The sequence below is a fragment of the Falco punctatus genome (genome assembly GCF_963210335.1).
Source record: "Falco punctatus genome assembly, chromosome: 5".
NCBI lineage: Eukaryota > Metazoa > Chordata > Aves > Falconiformes > Falconidae > Falco > Falco punctatus.
In genome coordinates, this window is record NC_137584.1 from 56,529,579 (window position 1) to 56,546,977 (window position 17,399).

Sequence of the window (17,399 nt, forward strand, 5' to 3'; positions counted from 1 at the left end):
GAATGTCCTAAGTGACATCTGGGGTGTGCAAACATGATGTCAAAATCATTTTAAAATGGGCTAAAGCCATCCACATTATTCTAAAGAATTTGTTTTTTTTTCAATTTCCTTTTAATGAAATATTTTATCTTTTATTGCAAAATCAACTGAATGCTAATATCTTTGCAGCAGAAATTCCAAATTTTTTGGTTTTTTTTCAGAAGGCTTATCAATGTGAAGCCCTTTAAAGGATAAAAGTTCTTAATATAGTAACTGTTGAAAGACCAACAGTAGCTGAAGACCTTTTTTTTAAATTGCTTAACTTTGATGGTCTCCAAAAGAAAGTCATTGGCTCTTTTAATCTATGTTATGCTGAAATCAAGATTCCAGTGTAAAAACTTCCAAGTGCAATAATGCAGAAGTCACTGAGAATACTGACACTTTTTAGGGCATCTAGTATGTCACAAATAGCATGGATGTCTTTCATTTTCAAACACGCTGAAATGCTAACGATGGAGTCTTTTCCATAAATAGTTCTCTCTTATTTAGGGAGAGCAGCTGGGCTTGAAGAAAGAACTTGGCTAACTTGACAGCAAAAAGATGTTGCTATCCTGTGCATAACAAGTCATCAGGTTAGAAGATACTGTTCTAGTGACAGTCAGTTCTGTAGAACTGGAGGACTACAGAGGATGTATCAGCACTGTGTGGCTGATCATCTGGAAAATTTACATAATGCCATGCATGCAGGGTTTGCTCTTTAGGAGATGCATGATGTAAATAAGATTACTTTTGCAAATAATCAACATTGGATTACAAAATACAATGCAGAAACCTCTGCTCCTTGACCCCTTGAGAGCACAGAAAGTCTTCATTGGAAAGCATGGCTCAGATCTGCCACAGTAGTTTAAATTCTTGCTGAGCTGGGCTGGATGTGTCTATAATGAACTTGGGATTGAAACATTCTTTGTTCTTAAAGGAAGGGTGCTGCTTAAACTCTGTCATTAACAATTAAAACAATGGTAATGTTTAAAATACACTTGATTAAAATTGCAGCTAATCAGGTCCTGCTCCTAATTGAGGCCTGCTGAAGTCAAGTGACATCGTTTCACTGATCTAGCGAGTCTCAAAAATACTGTCAGCTATTTGACTGTTTCACAAAACTGACATTGTTTGCATGTTGCAAACCTGCTCTAAATCGTTTTACCAGATACTGTTATGCCAGATTTTCCTTTATTAATTGATACTTTGATTGATTGCAGCTGATTGACATCAATCAGATTTGACTCTGTAAGCAGGTAAGTAACTCCATAAGTGACAATTGTTAAATTCCTGTACCCTCAAAGTATAGGGAATTCCTTTAGAAAATCTTACAGAAATAAACAAATTTTACTCCCATTCCATAAAAATATTAAATTATCTCCATGATAACCTCTGCATAGACAATAAAATGCAAAGTATTAGTATGCTTTAATTAAAAAGGTGATGAACATTAAAAGCACCTCTGGAAAAACAGATGCAGTAATTATCAATTTATTCTTAACACACTGGAAATTTTGGTACAGATGTTAACTGAACTGAGCATCTCTGATCATTACTTAACAGTCAGATTTTTCATATTTAGATTTCATTTGGTATGGTGAGTGAACTTGAAAATTTCACAGCCTCTGTGCCACAGCATCTCTTCTTTTTAAGGTCCTTTGGGATCCTTGATTAAGAACTGCCATCAACATTTAAACCTACCATATCATTATTATCGCATGTCAATGCCTGTCACCACTGAAATCAATGGCAAAATTCAGCACAGCCAGAATTTCACCTTATGTCCCCATTCTAAGCAGATGCCCTGCTCCAGCTGTTCAGGCAGCCCTGTCAGGTTGCTGAAAAAGTCTGTGACTGGAACTGAGAAGAAATTTGGAGAGAAAAGGTGAAAGCATGAAATGATTAAAACTCTCCAACAGCTTATGAAGGGAGTCAGAGGAGAGAGATCAAATGGACTAAAATGTTTCAAGTTGAAGAATCTTTAGTAGGGTATAAGACTTATGAAGTCTGCCTTTAAGAATGCAAAATCAGTCCTGAGCTCTTCATCCTAATCCCAAAAATCCAACTGTCTCTGTAATGTAATTCTCCTAAACACTGCTCTGTACTTCAGATCTGTGCAGCTGTAATTGTTCCAAATTGCTGATCCAGCAGTTTGTTCAAAACCTTGGCATGCACACCCTATATATCCAGAACAACCAGCTTAATAGGCAACGCATTTTTGTAGGATGTGTGAATTTTTATACCATGTCCTGGCTCCATATTCTGCTGAAACAGCTTTCTTGTAAATGGAAGTCTGGCATTACTGTGTCATAAAGCTGTTTTAGTATGTATAATACAAATTGGTGACGATTTCACCAGTTCACATCGTATCCCAGTTTGTATTTTCCTAGCAATAAGGTTTCATTAAGCCAGCTTCTGGACATGGTGCCATAATTTTATTTAATTCTCTGCTCTGAATTGCTGGTTTCTGTGATTTCACTAAATTATTTAAACTGGATGCCATTACCTCCTCCAAGGTTTAGAGTGCTTTTTTTTCTTTTTTTTTTCCCCCTCTCGTTTTCTGATTGCATTATTGGTTCTATGTTTAATACTATGTAAAATTCACTGTAATGATGCAGGAGGAATTACTCAGCTACATATCAAATTGCAATATAGATGACATTCCTAAATTGCTAAGATCTGTTCAGAAGTAGAAGATAAAGGATATAAAGTTATGTAATCCTTATGTTGTAATTACTACACCATATGTCATGTATTTGCTGTTTGAATGGAAAATATAAGCTTCAACCAACAGATGTGAAATTTGAATATTAAAGTATCCATGTTTCTGAAGTTCAAAACCATTCAACAGCTGATCTCAAATTACAAAGTATAATTTAACTCTCCAGAACATTTCATCCTTTAGTTTTCATAAACTGTATCTTTTTAAATATCTCCAGTTTTAAGAGATGTTCTGCCTATGCAAATGGCATTTTGAGTAAGAATCAAGGTACTGGAGTATGACAGACCACACATTTGCAGTACTGTATCAAGACCAGAAATTCAGAAAAGCTGCTCATCTTTGAAATTCAAGAAGAAAAGAACAGTAGTTACCTGTTTGCTAAAACCTGTAACTGATTTTAAAAGGAAGCTAGTTGAAGAAGAGAATCGACAAAGTGATAGGTAAACAGAAGGGAACATAAGCAGTCATAGATTGTTGAAGCTAGAGGGGAAATACGTGATGAAAATAAATTCTTGACACAAAACAATTCACATTTCAACAGTAATTCTAGTGTATACACTTTTGGTACTATTGGGTGTAGGTTCAAAAGCTTTCATTAAACCAGACTAGAATTGCTCATATTTTTGACATTTTTTTTTTTTAAAGTCAATATGTCACACATAGCAAACATTTCCACGTAAACCTGAGGTATGCTAACTTGAGGACAGTGGATTAGAAGCAGAACTTATTAAATTTAGCAATTTTTTCTTTAGGAATAAAATTTTGGAAGTGAAACATATACTTGCCTAGAGGCTTCAATCCGGTACCAAAATCCATCATCAATGGTTAGATCTGGATACTCCACACGTCCAACACCAGATCCCACATCCCACAGGAAGCTCACCTTACCTTTGCGCATCTCTATGGCCAAGAAGTCAGTCTACATGTAAAATATGAAAACAGAAGCAATTTCATACTTTAATTAAAGGGAGTTTTCCAAAACTATTCACATTTCAGGAAGTCCAATGAGGTATCAGAAACCTATATATAGACAGTAGAGTATAAAAAATAATTATCACAGTGATCTAAAATGAGATTCTCTTTTTCCTGCTTTCATGGGTTCAAACAAGGAATCTTAAGCCAAAGATGGCAAATTACTTCTGTCAGTGATATGCAGTAAACGGCTATTAGACTTAAAGAAATGTTAATATTGTAGCCATCAAGAGAATGATTTAACTCAGAGTAATGTTATTTGTAAAACATCTGTTGGATGGCAGAAAGATGTTGGGATTCTAGGCTAATACATGATTCCATTCTAGCCTCTTCATTTTCTGTTAGGTAAATAAAATATATAGTTCAAAATGTTAGAATTCTCCCATTTACTGAATTATTATTAATTTATCTAGAAGTCTGTCTGCTATAGGGCTCATGGGAAACTGAATCATTCATCATTATCATGCTTAGAATTGTAGTCTTGACTTAAAATTACAATAAATAGGAGCTTTGACAGTTGCAAGATGATTAGCTACTTCATTCCCAAGGGAAAACCCACAACCAACCCAAAAATTACCCTGGTTGCACTGTGAATTTTCAAGCTCTAATATAGTTCATGAAGTCTCACATTTCGTATCTAGTTAAAATATTAAAATATATAAAAAAAATTGCTGGTCATATTTTAGAAGTCCCTACGTTAATACCAAATACCATAAATGTCTAGATTATCTTAGGCCATCTACTACTGCTCTGAAGCCTGTAGGAGGGAAAAAAGAGACTTTCTCATCTGTATTTGTCAGTAGTCTGATCTGATCAAGCAACCCTGACATGAAAAGCAGGAAACAGACTTACAAACTTGGCACTTCCAAGGTAAAAAAGCAGATTGTCAGCAACTGCAGTCTTCACATTGACAATGATGGTGTTGTATGTTCCCTTCTTTATTTCTGGTCTGTATGTGCGAATACAATTGCCTCCAGAGGAAACAGACACTTTGATCTTCAAAAAAAAAGATGCACAGCAGGAAGAATTCAGTTTACTGCTTATTATTCCAGAAATAACTTTAGATGCTTCCAAATAAATATAAGAATATTATACTCCCCCCCCCCCCCTTCCCTTCCTATTTCTGTGTTACATGTACCAGGGTGTTGCTTGGGTATGCACAGGAGGTAGAAACGGACTTCTCTTTCTGGGACTGTTTATTACAAGGAAATAAAAGCTCTTTCTGGCATTCACATTTGAAAGGATAAACTGTATGGATTAAAAACAGAAGATACACTGGTCTAATACAAGCAGCAGTGGAATTCTAGCAGTAGAGACAATCTATAAGTAGAATGTGCAGCCAGGAGAATAAGCAGCACTCCTGAAAGGATCACAGCACGTTGCTATCAAGTACACAGGATGATCTAATTTTTCCTTGTAATGCCTTTGATTATGCCAATTTAAGACACCATTTAACAATTATTTTTAAACCAACAGTTGTGTCTATCACTGCTTTTACATAGCCCCCAATGGAGTTGGTATTCATAACTAAGTTTCATTTTCACAGCTGAGTGACATATGCACTTGGATATGTGTGCTAGTTTCCTCAGGCTCTGAGCACAGATAAAAACTGTATACAGTTTGCTTTCATAATGCCAGCACAGACATAATGACAGTACAATGGTATTTCAATTTCAGCTAGATATGTTTAGGTATTAGAGTAGACGTACATAATGTATCCCCTTATGCTTAGGGCACACTTTGCCAAAAAGAAGATCCATTATATGGCCAAACTCACAATTTCCGTATCTCAGAAAAGTTTAGCAGTTAAGTACTTCAAAGCCATCAGGCAGAAGATGAATATAAAAACCCCATATCATCACTGCAGCTTGTCTTTCTATTGTGTGCAAATTTAATTGAGTATATGGAATACATTTCTTTCCCAGGATCCTATTATGCTGTAGATATTTCCCCCCCCCCCCAACATTTTTCAGGAAGTTTTCTGAAGTACCATCTTTAACAGATTTTATCCTCTGCTACATTAGGTCTGAGGCTGAATAACCTTAGTATTAACCAGCTGATCCTCAAGTTTAGAGTATTACTGAGTCAGGGAGACAGACTCTAAACTCATTAAATGGACTAGAAATATATTCTTAACTCAAGTTAGAGTCCTCAGAACTGCTACTGGACAAAGAAAGTCAAGAATATGGGAAAGTAAATACGCTCAGCAATTTCAGTGAGCTTGACATGGCGTCATTCTCAGGTAATATAAGTTCTATGACATGACATCAGGGCTTAGACAAAAACATATGTTTTCTTCTTCATAAAAAAATCTATGACATTGTGACTCTTCTGCTGTACTATCATCCATAATAATTCTTAAATAATAACCTTTCCCGACACATTCCTACAGTTATCCATTTAACAAGGGCAATTTTAAAATGAAGGAACAAGACACAAAGTGAAAATAATCAGAATATTCTCTTTTAGCTGAGAAATTATACTCCATTATTTGCTCTCTACACATGTTTAGAATTAGAAAGGATTCACTCTGTGGAAAAGAAATAGTAAAGTAGAAAATAAAATCTCATCAATACTCAAAAGGTCATTTTACTGAGAAAGAGGGCTTACCGAATTGGCTTGCTTCCGAGCCTGGTTTATCAGCTCTTTTATCTGAGAAATGTTTTTCCCTAAGTTATCTTGAAGTTCTTTGATTGGCTTGATTTTATCTAGCAGACGATCTGCTTCCTTTTCTAGGGTTTTAATACTGGAATCTGCATCAGCAACTTCATAAGAAGAGTTTGAGAGAACAGTGTTAAACAGTAATTATACATTAGAACACAAAAACCCAAGAAAATTCTGCATACACAATACTCAGGCAATTGTATATGCTACTATGAGTTATACACAGACCAGGAAGCTATCTGAACAGAGTAATATAATTCAAGAGCATTTGGAAGCAAGGTAAAGTAGCAATAGTAGCAAATGCAGTTGTTAAATCAGGATTTTGAAGCAGTAACTATGCTTCAGGTCAGGATGATACTAATAGAAAACATTTCCTGTAGCAAAATACACTTATGAATGAGGTATTTAGTTTCTTTTTTTTAAAGTCCAGTTTTGAAGAAAAATGCTAGATTAATGACAATTGGTTACTTTCCATTAGTAATTTCTGAAACAGGGTTAGAATTAACTTGAAGTAATTCTTGAATTAACTATAATGGCCACGACTAGAAAAAGGCTTTATTCTGCTCACAAGTTTAAAATTCTACATGTGTACTGAAAGCAGAATAAAAAACAGTGGCAGTAAACTGCAAATATTTTCTTTTTTTCAGGTGAACTTAATGAGTTCACAAGGATATTTTTTTCTCTCTTTTTCTTCAAGCTCCAAATTATTTTTTTTTGCCCCCAACATACAACCAGTGAACAATGCCCTCTCTTTGACAGTTCGTCAGATGATCTAAGGATCACAATATTTGGCTAGCATGAGGGTATGGGTTTATGTGGATGACACAGAAAGCGACAAACCTGCATTTACCAGAAGAATGTATATTGAATAATAATAATAATAATGCTTAGATAAAACATGGAAGTCTGCATACCTAGTTTTTGAATAGTCACTCAGACACTCATACCAAACCTTCAAGATGCTTCTTAAGGTTTCGCATAAGTGAAACTAGTTACCAAGTCACTTTAACTCAGAGCCTTAGAAAAGTAACTATTTAATTATGAATGTGAAATATAGAGCACCATGCAGAAGCTTTGGTGATAAGCAGTGCATCATTGTTTATCAGCAAAGGCACAATAAAAGCAGCAAGAAAGAAAACGTACATACTGATTTCTGTAGACAAGGTACGGAGACAAAGAAAAGGAAAAAACAGAAGATAATGTAAAAAAAAGTTTTCAATAGCTAAACAGAAATGTAAAGCAAATTGAGGGACAGGATAAATCTAGAAAAAGCGTATTACTTTTCATATATTGCACATCTACTTAGTGAGAATGCAGGGCCTGAATTCTGACATACAGGAGACGCTACGACTGCTTCAGTATGTAGTTGTACAAAGTGAGTATGTTGGTGCTCATATTCAGCGTGGTTTACTCTGTGTTTACTTTAATCTTATTCTGTAATCTGAGTATCCATTAGCAGTTGGAGTGGTAAAAACATACTTCTAGAGAACATCTTCCAATTAAGCTTTATGTGACATGAAAGAGTTTGCAAGTGTTAAGACCACTCCTCAATGTCAACATGATGGGGGACAATCAAGAGATTAATTTCTACATTATCCCTCCTAATCTCAGCTAAAATACTAATGTACACAGTCTTAGAATACTTTGGCTGGGACAGATGGCCTAATCTAGATCCAGCAGTGCCGAGAAATTACTGCTTTTAGGCCACTTCTCAGTTTATCAATGCCCTGCCAGAGGTCATTAACTCATAGATCTGTTTGTTCCATAACCCACTGTAATATAACCACACTATTTCAATCAATAACTACTTTTCATATTGTCTAAACTAGTATGGATCAGTCTACCTGACAGGGATTGTACTGGGGCTCACACATCTATCTCAGTTGATGAGGGATCAGGAACCTGCAGCAGGCAGGCAGTGACAAACAGCTATTTGGATTAACTTCTTTCATTGGTACAGCTACAATCTGAAGAGGACGTTTGTCTGTACAACAATTATAACCTCCTAAACTAGATGTTTTTAGGTGCCCAGCTTCATCAAGCTGACAACAATTTGGAGAGCCCAGGTGAGTTGAGAAATTAGCCCTTCATTAATTCTCTAAAGATACATGGTTTTGTGGTCAGCCCTAATTATATAGTCACATATGATATTCTAGCAATCTACCCTAAAATGGATTGTAATTTAGCATTCAATTTTATCCATCATAACCAAAGTGAAAATGCTAAAGCAATTGTCACATTTGATAACAGGATTCACTGTTCAAAAAAATAAAATAAAAGCATACCAAAAAAAATTTTCAGAATCTCCTTTTTGTCTTTCTACTTCACTGTCTACTTCAGTGTTCTACCCAAAATAGTAACATATATGAAAGAAGTCATGCATTTCCCCCAGAACTGATTATCTGACTGACTGAAGACAGGTTTAGTGAGTGGAATTTTGCTTGAATCAAGGGGTGAACTGCCAGTCAGAATCTTTGATTATTCACCTCCTAAATACTTTAAATAGTAGTCAGTGGAACAAATCCATCCACTACACATTCATCGTGCTGACATTAGCTTTTTTTCCAATTGCTAGTACCAGTCCTTAAGATTTAAAATTCTTTTTATATATAAAGTCCAAAAAAAATTAGAGGTGATAGAGATTCCTTTTATCCCAGCATACTATAGTAATGCTACATGAGTGAAATTCTGGAGTGCCTCTGATTTCATTTTGAGATGTGAAATGAAAACCACAAACTGAAAAAACCCACCACCGAACAGCCCAAAAAAGATCTTACTGTTCTTGATAGGGTCCTTCACAACAGCATTTGTTTTTGCCACATCGTCTGCGAGTTTACTGTAGTTGTTTCTCAAGCCCAGGAGGTTCTGGTTGATGTCTTTAATCTGGGCCAGGACCTCATTTGCTGTATCATTGGCTTGTCTTGCTTTATCTTTGGCTGCCTGTACCTTTATAGCTGTATCTGTAGGTAGAAAAGGACAATAAAATGATTGCCTGGAGTACAGCAGTTTCCTTCACACATCTTAAAGTTGGGTTAACTCTTAAATTGTGTTGTGTAGTTCTTTGAGAGCTCCTACTTCACATGCAGTAGGATATTACTAGTTGTAATTTCAGACTGCAGAATCTTGCCCTTTCTGACTTTTTTTTTGAGACATCAGATGCATCTAAAGAAGAGAAAATGCTCCAGCCCCATTTGTGTGTAAAGGAGAAATAATTTTATCAGGTAATTTTTTGTGTGATTTTTTTTGCTGTTGACTCACTGGTTAACTTCTGATCAAGTGTCAGATATAATACTTGATATTTATAAAAGAAATAGGACTTTCAATGTTCTGATGTACAGAGTACAGAAATCTAACTCCATGTGTTTCAGCTGAAATTCTGACAAATAATCTTGTGAATTAGGACACCAAGGGCCCATTGGCTGAATTAATCACATACATCCATAGCCATCCTCGGTGACCTGGAGCAAAACAATTAGTCTAATGCTGCCCCACCTCTCTGCCTGCAAAATGAAAATGCATGTTCTATCTTTGGGGTGAAAATATTTAAGTCTGGAATGTATCCAAGCAGGTATTTATTCAAATCCTGTGTTAGTAAACTGGATTGCTTTAAAACTTATCATGCAGCTCAGGTGCTGTTGCCATGCTGGGATTACATCACATGATGAGCCAGCACTAGGGAGCTGTCCAGTTTTCTGAATTCCCGCAGATGGGAAGCAGTGAGCAAGCAGAAAATGTTGTGGTGGACACTCCAGCTTGCAAAGGAACCCATGTGAACCCTCACTCTACCACCACTCCACAGTGGCATCGTGGGTCCTGTAGGAACTTGCTTTGCTACCTTCTTGCTCTGAAACTGTTCTTAGAATTGCTTTCTCCTTGTGTTTTCCAAGGTATCCTTCATGTCCTTCAGTCACATGAGAATTTTGGAGTGCAGCCCAGAAGTCTGGATATATCTAAACCAACCATGTAGAGATAAGACCACTTTTCATACTGACTGGGGCTTCCTGGGGTAGTCCAGGAACTACTGAGTGGGGAAAGGCACAGGAGGTTGTGGTTCCTTTCAGTTTCTGACTAAGAGACAGTTGATAAGAGCTAGTTTATACCAAGCATATGCTTGAAGCAGATTGCACATTCCTGATTCTATGACTGTGTGAAGACACGGAAAAACATGGACATTTTCTCCATTTCAAGGGCTCAACAGCATAGGTTTCCAAATGGTCTTCTAGGCAGGTCCTTCTTCTGTGGGACACCTGATCTGATCAAGCCTGTGGCCTGGGGAGCACATGATGCTTCCTAAAGCCATAGAGAATTGGTGGATTTGTCCTGCATGCTGGAGGATCACACGACCCTTTTTACTTTCTTAGTAAAGATATATTACACCTGTGCTTCAAATAATTCCATCCTTATTTCTGAAATTTTGGCTCTTTAAAGCCCCCAAAATACAATATCACCTTGAAAATACAACTGAACTTTTAATAAACCATTATCATCATCAGAACTGTCAAGTGAAAGAACAAAGAGCTCTGATTGCCTTTTTTTCCACTTCCTTTTTTCATCATATCTAAGTATCTCTTTCTGAGGCCAATACTAGAGGTCAGGCAGCTTTCTGGCAGAGTTGGAGTTACCGTGTTACTTCCCTCTATTGGTCACAGAAATTATATTTATTTTCAGCCACACTTTAAATTATGCCATTCCTGCACATATGGATCCTTGTCCTAAGGTGATCTACCTTAAATTTTGAATTTTTCTGCTCTTATTTGGCTATTCATATAGCATGAAGACAAGAATTACTACTTTAAGCTGCTCTCTGCTTTCTTAAATCCTTGAAGAACAAGATATATGACAGGGTCATTCCCTCTCTCATCCTCATTGGCTATTTCCCTTTTGGAGAATCAATTTACTGCATTTCCTTATCCATGCCATTTATTTGCTCTGAATTTCATTCTTAATACACATCTGGTTGTTTTTATGAGTGTCCTTGTACCAAGCACCCTGTAACTCTAATCTGACACGAGTTTATTACATTGCCAATGGCTGCACATTTTATATTTCTTTTACTTGTTTCATATTTAGTATTGTGTTCTAAGGTCAACTGGTTTTAGAGGTCCATTTTATTTGACCGAGACATCTATCTGTGCACAAGAAAAGAAACAGTCATGTCAATATCTGTGGCCAAGACCCAGGAAATGGTATAAAATGAGCATGACATATTAAAAAGAAATTTCCATGAACACCTGATTTCAAGGATCACTAAATCTAAACCAAAACTTTTCAGTTATCTGGAATCAAAGCTAGAAAAATGTGCAAGATGAATAAGTAAATTGTTTTTCATGCCAAGTTTTAACTTGCAGTCTGAATCTTCCAGACCACCACAAATCAGATAGAATATAGATTTTCTTTAGAGACTTTTCTTAAGGCATATCTTCAGTTTATAAAGTGCTCTATGGAGAGAAAAGTCTTAGCAGATTACACTGATACAAAACTTTTTATTTTCTAAAATAAACAGTTTATCACTGTCCATTATAATGAAACTACATTGTAGCTCCCTGTCTCTCACTATCACAACACAAAGTAGCTAACATCTCAGGACTTTGGGATTTTAATGAGTACTACAGATTATATATATATATATATTTTTTTTTTTTTTTTAAATGGCTATATAGGATTCAGAGTTCACTGAGGAAAGCCTGCTCCTGTTCTAGGCGATTTACAGTCTGAAGAAGATATACAATCCAAACAGTGACTGGAAACAATACTGCAGCATAAAAGAGTGAGAGTGTGGTAGAAAGGTAAGACAAAACCCAGCAAATTTCATTCTGCTTTTTCTATTAAGTCAGTAAGACATTCTTCTTGAATTAAATTATACCAGTTCAATTATAATGGTTCATTAAACAGTAGTTTCATAAAAAGACTTCATGTTTAGAGACTATTTGTCTCAGATTGGATCATAATTCCAAACACCATAATTCTTTGCTTTCTGAAACCTCTTGCAAACTGCAGAAGCATTGTACCTTCTACTGTATCATAATACAAACTAATACCATGTTAACTGTGTTCAGTTCGGTTCTCTCTCACATTGTTCATGTTTGTCTTATTACAGCGGCCAATGGTCAAAGTGGACACAGCGTGGACATAGACAAAGATTAATCAGACAGTTGTTAAATGAAACAAAAGAGCCAGGATGAGTCAAGTATTCCAGCACTTTTCCAGCTTACCGTTAGGAATGGCTGACAGCTTTCCTAAGGTTTCGTTCAAAGTTCTCAGGAGAATGGAATTCTTCTCATCAGCACCTTTCAGCTTGTTCTGCATGCTGTCCAAATTACTACCCTTTTCTATAAAAAGCGCACATAGTAAAAAGCTTTAACTCTTTGTTTTCACTATCCTTTCTTTGCACATAATTTAAAATGCATAACAATGAGCAAGCCATTTATCATTAAGATATTACATTGTGTAAAATAAGAAGTCCAGTAAAACTGGTTGTACGGTTCACCAATAATCTTCCTCTGTTTCTTTAAGTTCCCTACTTCCATGGTATCTAAATACTTTAGTTATTTGTACTATATTATATTTATCAAAAGTCTTCCTAAGGTGTACAGAAGAAAGAAAAAAATGACAATCATAGATGGTATGATTTATGCAAATTCACATAAAAATCCACTGATAGATTCAACAAGTGTGATGTTTAGGCATAGCTTTGATTCCTAGATTAAGCTACTACTGAAATTATCTTGTTAAAGTGGTTGAATGGGTTGAATGAGTTGGATGCAGCGTGAAAGAGCAAGATTGATCAGGTCAGCTTACTGTTGCAGTTAGACGACAAAGCCTAGATCTCCTGGATTTTCTCAAAAATAACTAATGTTGACATAACACCTGAAGAAAACACATGAGATCACCCGAGCACTGATCATCAATATGAGGAGTATACATAACAATAGGTTATTATGAAATAAGTAATTTTTTTTTAAAAAAGCCTGCCTAGTAAATAAAACTTTAAGCTAAGATTTTGTTCAAATCAAAGAACTAGTACAAATTACAGGCAGAGGTGTGTCATATTCAGTACATTACTGATGAAACTGATGTTGTCCTTTACAGGTAAGTTCCTATTCTTTAGCATTTGCTGTGAATAAAAATTACAGAGTATTTTTTAACAGTATCCAGCACAGCAATAATTTTTCAAACTCAAAAGTGAGATTCCAGTGAAGCTCTATGGCTATTTAAACAGACATTATTTCAAAATCTAGAAGTAAAGTTTGGCACAAAAAATGGTAGTTAATGCTTAAGCCACTATCTTAGCGGGCATTTTTCATAATTTCTTTATATCAATATGGAACTCTTTGGAACAGACAGATGGTAATTTCTTACCTTAAAGTCATGACCTACTGGGAAACTAACTCAACATCACTGTCCTTGATAGTAGGAAGAGGAGAATAATTTGTAGAGAAAGAGTTTAGGATACAAACTATGACTGTGACCTTCAGATATGTGGCAGGTTATTGAAAATAAACACCTAATTTTTGGATACTTATCCAAGCAGATACTGGGATAAGAAAACACACTGCAGATGAGGTTTCTCCTGAATTATAGCCACATACTTGCCAAAAACAAAAAGCATCTCTTTTTATCAAGGGACAATAACTTGATATCACTGGTACTCCAGCATCAGGGCTGTAACCCTTTTGTGAGAGAATAAACAGAATAATAGATTAAAACAAGGGACTGCGGTTCATGTTCCACAAATTCTAAACCCGCAAGGTTTCTTTTAACTAGATGAGCAAGAAGCAATTTGTAAAGAGAAAAATCAAACAAAATGTGTATTATCTACAGGAAATCATTAACTAATTTTCCCAAGCCTATAGCAAGGCTGAAAGAGCAAATGGAATTTAAATGAGAATACTTTTGTTGTTAGACACTTTGAAATGTCATTCAGGAATAAATATGTTTGCCTTATTTAAATCAGAGCAACACGCAGGACTGTGAGAGTGCCTGGAGGTAAGCCCTCATTCCTGCAAAGTGTCCTGCAGAGGAACAGGACATTTGTGTGAACTGTAAGAGGCACAGTTAACACTAGAAAAAAGTTGGGAAGATTCATCTAATTTATAAGATCACTCTTCTCCTCAAAGCCACCTTTCTTTTTAAATGACAGATTTTGTCTCAACTGCTGAATGAGGCTACTGGTAATGTGATGCTGCTAAACCGGGATTAACTCATGAGATTCTGGTCTTAAGTGCTCTGAGACTTTATCTGAGTTCAATTCTTCTTAAGTAATAATACTGACAAAGCTGTTTTAATTTCCTCCATTTAATTCTGAAATTATAGTCTGCCTGATATTTCCTTGGTGTCTCTGGTGCCTTTTGGGATGTTAGTGTTTATAAAGTGTGTTAATATTTCTGAGATACTTGATTCATTTCTGGTGGTGGTATACTAACTTTGTTGCATACTCTTAAATTACCTCTTTTTTTCCTTTTTACTCTGCCAGATCCAACACTATGCTAATTATCCCCAGTTATATTTCTGAAGAATCATGTTTCCAGACTTCTGTTTTCAGCTTTGTAACCATAGCAGCAAACTGATTTTTACAGAATTTAATAGGGGAAGTTTCCCTAGAACTCCTGAAATTGAACACTGAAACTCCACCTGTTTAATATTTTTTCTTTTAATTCCTCAAATACATTTTAACTGTGGTTGGGTTTTTTTGTTTGTTTGGGTTTTTTAATTACAATAATAAAGCCATAAATTAGTGTCCCAAGGGAGGCTCTTACACAGAGATGCGAGGAGATACTAAGGCCTGTATCAGCTATTCAAAGAAATTGTTCATTTTGCATAGTGATATTAGCATGAAGTTATATTTTGAAGTACCTTCCCCTACACTGTAATGCAGATGGCCTCTTCACTAAGCACAGAGCTAATTTTGTGTATAAGTCGTGAACTGAACTGACTTCATGTCAGCTTTCCCCCATCCTTTAATTATTAGCATTTATGAAAAATGTTGGAGCCATGATTTGAAGGCCTGATATCCTCCAGTTAATCACCGGGGCTGGAAAAAATACAGGCAGCTACAATCTAAGTGTTTTCAAACTCCATTGCTTATCTGACTTGGAAGAGGTTAGCGGGCCTGCACTGAAAGATGCCAGACACTGTCAACTCAGAGTCAAGTGTAGATTGAGGAATAGTCTTAGAAATTTATTGCAGTCCTGTTTCCACCTGATTAACTCTGCACAGAGTCAGCACAGGATGCCAATCAAGGCACTGTTTATTGTTCAAATCAACAAAACCATTCATGCATCACTGAAACTAAACCCTAAAGAGTAAGCAGGATCTTGAAGAACTTTGCAGGTACAGGCCTTTAAGTTTTCTGGCTTAGTTAACATGAACAAAGATTTTAAATTTCTGTTTCTATTTCATAATTAAACACAACATTACAGAATAAAGCATTATTTCTTTTTCCTCTGAGTAAATAAATTGAAGTGAATCAAATGAAAAAAATATCCCTGTACTCATATGTTTCATCTTAAGATGAACTTAAGAACTTAGTTACTTAGCATTTATATACAGTGATCTATTTTACAAGAGGCAAGTTTTTACAAGTCTCTGTAGATCATGTACGTAAGTGGCACTGGTTAATTACTGATGATGTGCCACCATTGCAATCCTAGTGGAAACAAATGTCTTCTGATATTTTGACCAAATGCAGTTTTCCATGCAAAACTGTCCAAGAGGGTATCATGCGGCTATGCTACCCAATGCATGTACCCTAAAAATCAGAATAAAGGTGGAAATCTATCAAGAAGCAACATATGCAGCTGTTTTTACTGACTGGATACTGCACAAATGATCTGGCAGGCAGTAACACACATCCCTTTCTTCTAGTTATCTTTGTTTTGCTTCTTCCAAGTACTATTCTTGCTCCCCACAGGCTCATCCTATAAAGAGGAAGATGGGTCACAAGCAAATATTTTTTCCTCTAAAACAAACAAGACTTAGAAACAAACAGGGGAAAGAGATGTAACCAGAGAAATGCAGCTAACGATGGTTAACTTTTTAAAAAGATTACTTTCAGCACTGACTGAAATAATTTGGTGAATGCAATATGCCAGGTCAGCAAAAATACAAATAGGAGAGTACACAAACAAGAGATTTAGCTGTGCCGATCAGCTGGAAAATGTTTTAGCTAAAAATATTCACACATTGTCAGACAAGACAAGTCACCCTCAAGTTGTCAATTTTTAAGCAGAAGAAATGACATGAGCTGAATTTCAGTAGCCACCTGACAGCAGTCTCTAGCTGAAGAGTTTATATATCTTATTTTTGCTTTTCATTGATCAGTTTTGACAGTCTGTATATAGTCTCAAATCTGCACTGGGGCAAGTATATTTTTAAAACATTAAATTCAAAATTATAAGAAAGAAGAATTGCTCCTGGCAAACTGAAAATCCCTCAAGGCAGTGAGAATGAAGCTGGCAGGCAGCAGCATTCACTCATTTGTAGCCAAAATTTCAAAACTCCTCCTTAGCCAGAGTACTACATACAGATTTTGCTTCTCCCACCAGGGTTATTCCTTCTAACTCCTACCCCCACAGACACAGAAATGACTAAATCTCTATTTTAATAGCTTCTGTCAGAAGCTTTGCTTTGTAAAGACTGTTTCAGCAGGTTTTGGTGGTAATAGAAAACATTTCCATGATTAACAGCCATTTTATAACTTGGGTAATTGGCCACAAATCAGGGGAATGTAATAATTTAGCAAGAAAACACTCCCACCTCCGTCACAGCCCAGCCTGGATTTTTGGAGTGTGTATTACTTGAGTGGCTTATGGGTCTCCATTATTTTAACTAACGTACTACCTGTAGTGCAGACAGAGATATTTTAAACTAATGATTACTTCTGTCTACTAGCTCTTTATAGACTGCCCATCATCCACCCTGCACTTCCAGTTAAGATTCTGAACAGGGTGGCTTTATAAGAATCGTAAGAAAACATCGTTCTATTAATTTGACACTCAGCTCTCCCTTCATATCCTGGAAACAT

At 36.0% G+C, this 17,399-nt stretch overlaps 1 protein-coding gene across 4 annotated transcripts in view; it reads right to left on the reverse strand.

Moving 5' to 3' along the window:
• Positions 1-17,399, reverse strand: part of LAMA2 (laminin subunit alpha 2) — a 377,492-nt gene that overhangs the window by 44,158 nt on the left and 315,935 nt on the right. For all 4 annotated transcript variants that reach the window (XM_080390370.1, XM_080390369.1, XM_080390372.1 and 1 more), the window contains 5 exons: positions 12,589-12,705; positions 9,154-9,336; positions 6,323-6,477; positions 4,565-4,708; positions 3,526-3,659 (listed from right to left, as the gene is read on the reverse strand). In XM_080390370.1, the coding sequence (XP_080246496.1) occupies positions 3,526-3,659; positions 4,565-4,708; positions 6,323-6,477; positions 9,154-9,336; positions 12,589-12,705 (733 nt within the window). The remainder of the gene's footprint in view (positions 1-3,525; positions 3,660-4,564; positions 4,709-6,322; positions 6,478-9,153; positions 9,337-12,588; positions 12,706-17,399) is intronic.